Raw genomic sequence first — 10,262 nt, 5'->3', positions numbered from 1 at the left:
CTAATTTCGAGCTCCAGTCGTTTCCGTAGTTATAAAATGACAATCCAATATCACTTCTCCTTACTTTAGTTCAATCTGTTAAAATTAAAATAAAACTTAATAGAATTCAAAATCAAAATCACTATATACTGTGAACATTAAATGATCACCGAATGTCACGGTACAATGCAAACATTAATTGAAAAGCCCAAAAAGGATATATTTACAAGTAGTTTATTTATATTATATCTCTTGTTCCAAGAAAATATGTACAGACATGAGCGGAGAATATCATGAACCCTTAAATCGAACAAGAATCACCGCCTGTAAACTCTGAACTCTCTAGTGTGGACATGTTTTTTGATAGGAGGCCGTCAGATTGATGAACACACCAATCGCGTTCAGCTGGAGGAGGAGGAAATATGACTCGTTCATCTTGGTTACATGTTCTATACTGTTCAGGGCACCAGATAGGCTCCCTATGAGTGCTGTCTGCAAAACAGAAAAAAATATGATACAGCTGATTCTTTCCATTACATCCAATCTCTGGCCATACTCCTGTACTAGCATATAATGCTTTGGAGATATCACGAATCTGATATGTCCGCCGTCCTGGACGAATGCGTCGCTTCGCCAGCGCGTCATCGACACTTTTCTTGAGACTCAGAGTAGTGTGGAAATAACGGCGTGGCTGAACATTGAAGCAAGAGGCGTGTTTCACCCACTCACATTCCCAGAACTCCTGATTACTACTTCCTAGCTTCAAAGACGGCCATTCTAGGTTCAGACTTTCTCTTAGACTCATCAATCTGTGCATCCATCTACACATAGCATAAAACATATATGTAAGACACAAAATATACACAATTTGCGCATGCATTTGTACATAATGTTTGGAAAACAAAAAAGATAAAACACAAATTTAACACACAAAATACACTATCTAAGAATTTTTTTTTATTCATCTCAAAAAACAAAAAAATATTAATAACTATAATGAACCCAAAATAACTTAATATACGCTCACACATTAAATTTAAACTCATCTTAAAATATAACTTCACTCTAACTTACTCAACTTTCAGTTAACCTCGTTAACTCTCCAAATTTACATAATAATTACGATTTCCAACAACATACAAATTAAATAAAAAAATCAGAAGATATACAAATTAAATATGCACCATATAGATTATATTTTACTAAATACCTACCCTCGATTGATCTAGCCTTTTTCATTTTTGCAAACCATTAAATATGTTTAATAAATCACAGCTTAAAATAAATCAGGTTGCTGTTAAGCCGGATGCATGCTTAATAGTTAGATAACAATACCCAGCGACGTTGGAACTCTAAAAACTTGCAGTTTCCACGGTCGTTCCATAGACCGTGGATTAAAAAGTCCACCTTAGGAGGACACCGGCACTTATAGTTGTTCATGATACAGTAGGTTACCGGCCACTGTTAAAACAACACAGAAATCAGAGGATCTAAGTATTTCGATGATAGGAATGCTAGCAATATAGACAATTAGATTCGAAAATATACAAAATTTTAGGAGCATTTTTAATCATACAATTGGCATGGAATCTACCTGCAGAGCCAAAATGAGCTGAGCTTGTACTGCCTCCAAGCTCATGATGCTACAACAGAGCAATGCCATGCAAATGGCATCTCTTATTTTCTGAGAACTCTGCTTAAAGCCCATTTCCCTTGAGAATGCAGTTGATATCTCCTAAGGCTCTGTTCAGTCAACAAATACTTATGAGACAACCTGAGCGGAGAGTAATCGCGTAGTGTGCCTGTGATGTATAAATATGATAATTTGAGCATAAATAAAGATAGAAACGCTCAACCTTAATTAATTGAGCATAAATATAGGATAGAAACGCTTAACATTAATTCCTTCTGTTTACCCAGTCAGGCGTTATGTAGTCCGATTTTGCCATTGGTGTGATCTCCATTACCCCGTAAGGCGTTATCTACTGCGATCTTGCCATTGACGTTACCTTCAATACGCCCTGTGCGTTGATATGACCTCAGGCATGGTATACGCAGTGGATTCTGCCAAATCAGGCGTAAGTATTCGTCAGGTCTGTTGATCCTCATGCTGAAATCTTCCACATTTAGCGGTGGAAGTTGATAACTCAAATACGGCGCCCCGAAGGTGACGAAGAACACTGGGGGTATAAATTACCCTGCATTCCTACTATTTTTAACCTCATTTAACATCATCCTATGAAATTGAACATACAAATTGGAGAATAAAAATTTCATTTACAATGTCCATAGAAGAAATTCTGAAACCCAAACATCTAAACCATAGATCTATTTTATTTTTTCATTTATGGTTGGTGTAAATGAATTTAGTTAGCCTCAATGAGGTTCAATTAACTTCAATTGTTGATGTAAATGCACTTAGTTAGGTTTAATTAGGTTCAATTAAGTTCAATGTTTGCATGTGCGTGCATTTAAGTTCAATTTTTTAGCGCTTGCATAAGCACACTTAGCTTTAGTTAGTTTCAGTTACCCTTAGTTATTTCATATAATTAAGCTTAACTTAGTTGCTTTATGTATCGGTTTTCCAATCAATATTGAGTAATCAAAATCATTTTCTTTTCTAATTTTTTTTTTCAATTCTTGTAAGTTTATGCAATTATTCTTCAACTATATCTTTATCTGTGCTCTAATAATTTGCATGGCATCAAAGTTGCAGGGGCCTTATGAAGGTGAATGAACTATCTTTTGCAGGTTTGAAGATCTAAGAATGGGAAATTGTTGGGAGATCTGATTTGCGAATCAGAATATTAGAGAATTGCGCATTTGCTGCTACATGTGCAAGAAGAAATAATTGAGTTCCCATCTTCAACTATTCTCACTCTGTATAACTATTTCCAATGGAAGCCAGAGATTTTGCATCACCTTAGAGGCAAATGCTTGTATTAGATAGTTATGGATACAAAAGCTAAACCCAATTCCACCATTGAAAAATCTAGATACTTCAATAGGATGTACAAGATTTTTGGTCTTCTGTTGTTGACCATAGCTCCAACATTGTGCTTTGCAAAACTATGAATCAGTCTGGACAATTTTGGAGAACTTATTTGGAAAGCCGGGTGAGATGCAGGCTCATATTCTCGAAAATGAGCTAAATTCCTTAGATCTAGACAAATTTGAGAACATTCATGATTTCTTTACAAAATTAAAATTATTTCTTCTTCAATTAGAAGATTGTGGGATCGATAAATGCAAACAGGAAAGTGAATTTATCTTTTCTATTTTGTCTAAATTAGGTCCTGAATATTTTGTTTTTGTTTCTACATTTTATACACTTAGACTTGCTACTGGAGATAAATGGAAAATGCCCAAACTTCATGCATTTGTTGAGTCTCTCATTCATGAGAAAGATAAGCTCATTCAAATGGGTTGATTAAAGTCTTCAAATGCACATGCTCTTCCCACGCATGAAAAGGGAAATTCCAACTCAAAACCAAATCAACAATCCAAAGGCAAAGGAAGGGAAAGAGATCCAGATCCCAGAAAGTGAGGAAATCAAAAACCTCAAGATGACTCTTCCATCTCTAATGGTAAGAACGGAAAGAAAGGAGACTCCAAGTGTCTTTATTGTAATAGATGCTATCATCCTGAATCCCCTTGCATGCAAAAGACTATTGATCTGATGGAAAAGACTCTTCTGTAGAATAATCTTAGTAATCACATTCGAGAAAGTGTCAAGAAGAAAACGGAAGAAAACCCATTAGAAACAAGGGGTAATGGTCATGCTTTGATTGCTCTTCATTCTACACCACAAGAATGGATCATCGATTCAGGAGCTTCACATCATATGGCTTCTTAAAATGATTCTTTTTCTTCTCTACAAGTATACTCGGGACCTCCTATTCTCGTGGGAGACAATTCTACAGTTGAAGAAACTGGACAAGGAAGAGTGCAGTTCAAAGATGAAATTTTTCAGAATGTCTTGCATATTCCAAGACTTTATGTGAATCTTTCAATGTATCAGACATACACTGGCACCAAAAGGAAAGTGGAATTATAACCCCAATTTAAACGATCATGTAATAAAGGTTAATAAAGGTGAAATAAGACCAAGATCACATGACACATATTCGAAGTTGAATGTTGGAAAAAGCACTATAGTGAGCATCACTTTCGGTTTATCAATGACTAAGAAAATTGACAAAGGAATTGACAAAGGCATTGACAAAGGCAAAGAGACATAATTGACAATTTATTTATGAAAATTAAGGAAAATAGGAGAAAAGAAACGTGAGGAGACACAAATTTGCATGAGAGGGAAATTAGAAGGAAAATTAAGGAAAATGAAGAAAATAGAGGCCTCAATGATAAAAAGGCTTATGTGATCCGAATTGGCTCCTTGAATATTATCAGAGTTCTATGACTGTTCAAATCATGACGGACTTCAAAAACTTGTGAACAATGAGATATTAGAAAAGACCTCTGGACAATGTCAGTTTGTAGCCAGCACGGAACAACGAGGACCTCGGTCAAAGCGCGCTGACTATTGGTCCATGGAGACCACGTAGTGGCGCAAACTAGCAATTGGGAAATCCAGATCAGGAAAAGGAGGTTGTTTCTGATGCGCGATCACACATCGCTGGGAAAAACCCCTTGAGAAGGAATAGCCCTAAGCGCACGGTCACAAGGAAAACTCGAGAACCATGGGAAGAGCACTGAAACAACGGGCGGGTCTTACGCTCCAAAATCGGCGGAATATTGGAGGCGTTTCGGGCGGTAAGTGAGTTTGGCCGAAGACCAAGCGATTCCATACATTGATTGACACGTCTCCGGCAGATGAGAGATAAAACCACTCTCATCGTGGGCTAACGTCCGAGCAAGTCAACCACGCGATAAAAGCAATAACCGTAGGATCTAGAGGCCCCAGATCTAAAGGTGGAGATTGCACCCGATGGATGACCGAACTTGAGGGAGAAATAAGCCATGGCACATAAGGGTTTGAAGTCCGATTTGACTGCTAAGCTAGCGGATGAATCATTTCACAGAGTAACCAAAATAGCAAACCGTCGAGGAAGAGCTGGCGCTCAGTTCGTGAGAAGACTAGTGGCCACCTCCCTGTGAAACATTACACTGTGGCGATGACACAGAGGTAGGGAATTCCAAGCAGACAACAGCAGGCAATCTGAAGAGACGGAAAAGGAAGCAAACAGTCAAGAGACAGATTGGCTTTAAGCCACGAACAGACAGAGAACAGAAGGGGAGACAGTGAGATAGAGGAAACAGAACAGAGAGTGAAGCAAGAAGCAGAGAGCAGAGAGTCAAGCTGACTTGCAAAGCTAAAGTAGGATCTTACATACAGAAACAGGCTTGAGAGGTTCAAGCAATCCCTGAGAGGATATCTGTCGGGAATTGAGTACCAAATTGGACTCATCCCATTAAGACTAGTTGAGGTCGAGACTTAGTAAGGGGGAGTTTGTGTACTCTAGTGGCTTGGGGAATCCAAGAACCACCCTACTAAGCATCATCTATTTCAGGAGACTCAAATTGAGCTCCTCATTGTAAAAACTCTGCTTAAAGACACAATAAAGAAGGCCACCACTGAAAGATAGACCAGAGATGTAGCCCAGGAGGATTGGGTGAACTCCTTATTAAATTGTTGTGTTTTGCATTTGCTTGCTGTGTTTCTCTTATTGTTTTCCATTGTCTGTGTATTTTGCAATCTTATCGATCTGTTGCCTAAGATAACATAAACACACACACCAACACATGAGTTTGTAGTACCTACATTAATTAATTAACTGAGATCATGCACAAGTGATTTTCATATCAAGTGGTATCAGAGCTCTATGTTGTTAAGGTTAGACAAGCTTGTGCTGGATTTGGTTGTTGAATGCTAACTAGATCAAAGCTCAAATTAGGAGAAGGAGAGTTGGTCGAAACTAATCCTGAAATTGGGAGAGTCTATCCTCAGAAGACAATGTCAAAGGAAGGATCTATGGGGCCAAACCCTCAATTCATAGATAGTTTCCTAGCCATAAGGTCCATGGTGGAGGAAATGTATAAGGATTTTAGAAAACAAAAGGATGAAGATTCATCAGGCTCCAAACAAGACAAAGGAGAAGATGATTCTCTCCTCCATGACCACTCAAAAGGCAAAGGGAAAGAAGAAAGTTTTCTCACACCTCCTAATAGCCCTGAACATAAAAAGAATACATCTTTGATTAAACTAGATGTTTATTACAGAGTGCAGAGTATTGATTCAGACAAGAGAAAGATTCAGCTGGCAAGCCTATGCCTTGGAGGCACTGCCTTAGCTTGGTGCGAAGGTAGGACCCAAGATGACATGAAGAGACATGGTAAAACAATTTATGTCTGGAGTGAATTTGTTTCTGCAATCAAAAAGCAATTCTATCCATTGGCCTACATGTAGCAAGCCATGATGAGCTGGAAAACTCTTCGACAGTTGAAAGGGAAAAGTGTACAAGGTGACACCCAAGAATTTAGGAAGAGAGCATTGATTCTAGGAATCTCATTAGACTCACCTAAGATTCTGTTGAAGTACATCGGTGGTCTACACAGCTACATGAAGCACACTATCCTCATGTTTAATCCTACTAGTATAGATGAGGTATTTGTACAAGCTACTCATCTAGAAGCTAGAGGAAAGAATGGAAACCCAGAAGTTGGGGGATCATCCCAACCCACTGCAAGCAAGAATAAGGAGAAAAGAAAATAGAAATGGAAAGCAAGGAAGGCCAACACTACACAGAAAAGAAAGGCTTCATGCACTCACTGTAAGAAGGATAGGCATGATGATGAGCACTGTTGGATTCTACATTCGAAGCTGAGACCTAAGAAGTTCAAGGGCAACAAGAAGAAGATTGTTGCAGCCATTCAGAAAGATTTGGGGGCGGACTCAGGAGATGAAACAACCATTGCGGCCACAAGTATAAAAGGTAAGAATTCTGAAGCATCTACTAGTAATTCTACACAATCTACTATTGACGAAGAAAATGAGAGAAAAAGACATGAGCTTTTCCATATTCGAGTTATTTCCAAACATCAAAAGATTGATACTTTGTTTGATAGTGGCTCAGAAGAAAATTTAATTTCTGAAGAAATTCTAAAGAAGTTGGGATTACTGACTACACCTCACAAGAAACCATACCCACTAGGATGGTTAAATGATAAAGCACAACTACAAGTGACTAGACAATCCAAACTCAAGTTTTCTTTTGGGTCAGCATTTGTAGATGAGGTTGAGTTAGACATAATTCCTTTGGATATATGTGGAATTGTTTTAGGAAGTCCTTACTTGTATGACAGAAAAGCTATTTTCTATAGAGATGAGAACAAGTATCTACTTGTTAAAGATGGAATTGAATAATTTGTAAGAGCTCATAAGCTCAAGAATACTTATACTCTCATAAACTCAAGGCAAATGAAATGAATGATAAATTCATGCAAACAATTTTTAATGATGGTTGTAAAGGAAAAGAAACCTTATAGAACCAATGTATTTGAGGGTTGTAATGTTGAACAGCAAGCTGATTTAGAAAAAGTTGTTTCAAAGTATGATATCTTGTTTCAAGAACCTAAAGGTCTGCCATCCAGAAAGGAAATAGTGCATGATATTATTTTGCAGCAAGATGCTCCATTGCCTAACATTTGGGTGTATAGGTTGTTTGCTTTAGAGAATGCAGAAATCAAGAAGCAGGTGTAGGAGTTGCTCGAGAAAGGGTTCATCAGGCCTAGCACATCACCATGTGTGTCACCAATCGTTTTGGTGAGAAGGAAAGATGGTTCGTGGAGAATGTGCATTGATTACTGAGCACTGAATAAGATAACAATAAAAAATCGTTATCCCCTTCCTTGCATAGATGATCTGTTAGATCAATTGAAAGAAGCTGTTTATTTTTCCAAGTTAGACTTGCATAGTCGATACCATCAAATCAGAGTTGTAGAACCAGATGCATGGAATACTGTTTTCAAAACAAAGCAGGGATTGTATGAGTGGCTGGTTATGCCTTTTGGCTTAACTAATCCTCCTGCTACTTTCATGAGAATAATGAATGATGTACTCAAACCTTTTCTTGATGATTTTGTTATTGTGTATCTGGATGACGTTCTGATATTTAGCAAAATATGGGAAGAACATTTAAAGCATGTTAAGCAGACACTAGATGTTTTGAAAAGAGAAAAAATTTATGTTGAACTCTCAAAATGTGAATTTTGTAAAACATATTTGAATTATTTGGGACATATAATAGGGGGTGGTGAATTGAAGATAGATCCCTCTAAGGTGGCAATCATTGTAAATTGGCCTAAACCCAAATCTGCTACAGAAGTTAGGAGCTTCTTAGGAGTAGCACAATATTGCAGAAAGTTCATTTCTAACTTTTCCTTAATTGCAGCTCCCTTACATGCTTTAACAGAATTGAACAAGGTGTTTTAGTGTGGAGGCAAATAGCAGAAAGCCTTTGACACCTTGAAAGAAAAGATTAGTATAGCACCAGTACTAGCACTACCTAATCTTCAAAGACCATTTGAGATCCAAACAGATGCCAGTGACTATGCCATGGGAGCAGTGTTGACACAGCACGGTAAACCGATATGTTATCATTCTGAGACATTTAATTATGTATTAGTTAACTATCCTACATATGATAAAGAATTGTATGCATTAGTGCAGAGTATGAAAAAGTGGAAACATTACTTAATGGACAAAGAGACAGTAATACATACTGATCATCAACCACTTCAATATCTGTTGAAAATAATACTGAGAGGGGGGGGGGGGGGGTGAATCAGTATTATCAAGCCAAATATTTCCTTTTTCAATTCCAGATGATATACGCTACTTCAGTTAATATAAACCGCGTATATACGCAACTCCAGACAAAGAAACCTACGTATATCAAGCAGACTTATAATTTGAATTATCTTTCAGATGTTAGTTATTAATCTGTGATTCAGATGCACATAAACAATATCATAAACAGTGAAACAGAGTATAAGACAGTCACATACAAGAACAAAAGATATAAGGAGGAAACCCAATGTGGGTGAAAACCCCCTGCTGCAATTCGTCTCTATCTTCTTTTTAATTAGAAACTTCTATGATGAGAATGAGATTAACTCACACAAATTACAGGAAAACACATATAAAAAACAGAGACACAATATTGACGGAAAAAGGCTGAAGCCTCATGTATTCTCTCTCACTCTCATTCTTACATTACCAAATTGAATATAGTGTTACAAATAAATAGATGAGAGATATTGGTCTCAAGATAGTGCGTTCTATCTTAGACACCTTTGGTTGAGATAATTTCTCCTTTGGTTGAGATAATTTCTCACCAGACACACCAATATAGGAGTTACCTAAACTAACTCCTATCTTAGAGGAACAACCCAAGAGATAGGCACAAATTCCTAACTTGGAATTTTTAATTAATTAATTTATTTTTGGATTTATTATTGTTTTATGAGAGAGGCTAACATTCTATTTACAATGTCTTGTACTGGAGCAGTCTTTACTAGTACGCAGGCTGCAGCCTGCAGAGAGCTACAACTCTCTCTCGTTTTCCAGCTTTCCTGGAAGGGAGCTCCAACCACCCTAGTTCTTGTACTAGCTTGAGATACTAGTACGCATGCTCCTACCTGCAGAAGGCTGCAACCTTCTCTTTGCTTTTAGGGACCTCATTTCATTAATTTTCAGACTGGATCCACAAGTAACATCAATCAAACATTAAGAATTTCTGCATAACCCAAACTTTTTTTCACCAATCAAAAGCTGAAACAAATAAGCACTTCTTTGACCACTGTACCCAGAACACAGTAACTGTAATCAAACACCAAGTCTGAACCCAGAGCACTGCAGCAATAAAACAGAAGCAGCTAGAACATAAATCAAGATATATGCACTACTTCACTGTTCATCAACCTGCGAGTATACGCTTCTGTACCACAACCAACCTGCATATACGTGTCTTTCATTTACAGAAAAAGCGTGTATACGCACCTTCAATTCACTGAACTAGTGTACAGATCTATAAAGGACAATTTATTCTTTTAAGCATTCAGACATTAGTTAGCCCAGATTTATAGATCAAGAGTGCGCCACATATAACAGATCAAAATCATACAGATGTACCAATGATCAAGCCTGGAGATTTAGATCCATCAATAGTCCTTATCCTTTTTGCGCTTAGGTTCCTCCTTTTTGAGATCTAGATCTGCACCATAACCCGATCACACGTATTCCAGATCTAGCACAATATCAG

General features: G+C 37.5%; 1 protein-coding gene and 1 pseudogene across 1 annotated transcript; one reads left to right on the top strand and one right to left on the bottom strand.

The window, feature by feature from the left end:
* Positions 1 to 280: 280 nt before the first annotated feature.
* On the bottom strand, positions 281 to 1,943 carry LOC149166096 (ribonuclease 3-like). Its single transcript, XM_089430043.1, has 4 exons — positions 1,896 to 1,943; positions 1,574 to 1,672; positions 1,340 to 1,440; positions 281 to 800 (listed from the first exon to the last, which is right to left on the bottom strand). Exons 1-4 carry the CDS (start codon positions 1,941 to 1,943, stop codon positions 281 to 283), a joined length of 768 nt encoding a protein of 255 aa, XP_089286169.1.
* A 69-nt stretch (positions 1,944 to 2,012) lies between these two features.
* The window catches only part of LOC149166095 (cellulose synthase A catalytic subunit 9 [UDP-forming]-like), an 80,882-nt pseudogene continuing 72,632 nt past the window's right edge, over positions 2,013 to 10,262 (top strand).

The sequence above is a fragment of the Pinus tabuliformis genome, chromosome 5_1 (assembly GCF_031772625.1).
Source record: "Pinus tabuliformis cultivar Carrire ecotype Pingquan chromosome 5_1, CPIR1, whole genome shotgun sequence".
Lineage (NCBI taxonomy): Eukaryota > Viridiplantae > Streptophyta > Pinopsida > Pinales > Pinaceae > Pinus > Pinus tabuliformis.
The sequence above is the reverse complement of the archived record's forward strand: the minus strand, read 5'-3'. Positions and strand labels throughout refer to the sequence as shown.

Coding starts and splice junctions, on each gene's coding strand:
- LOC149166096 (XM_089430043.1), bottom strand. CDS start 1,943: ATGGAGATCACACCAATGGCAAAATCGGACTACATAACGCCTGACTGG. Junction 1,441..1,573: donor AGCTCATTTTGGCTCTGCAG/GTAGATTCCATG, acceptor TTGTTTTAACAG/TGGCCGGTAACCTACTGTAT. Junction 801..1,339: donor AACGACCGTGGAAACTGCAA/GTTTTTAGAGTT, acceptor TGCTATGTGTAG/ATGGATGCACAGATTGATGA.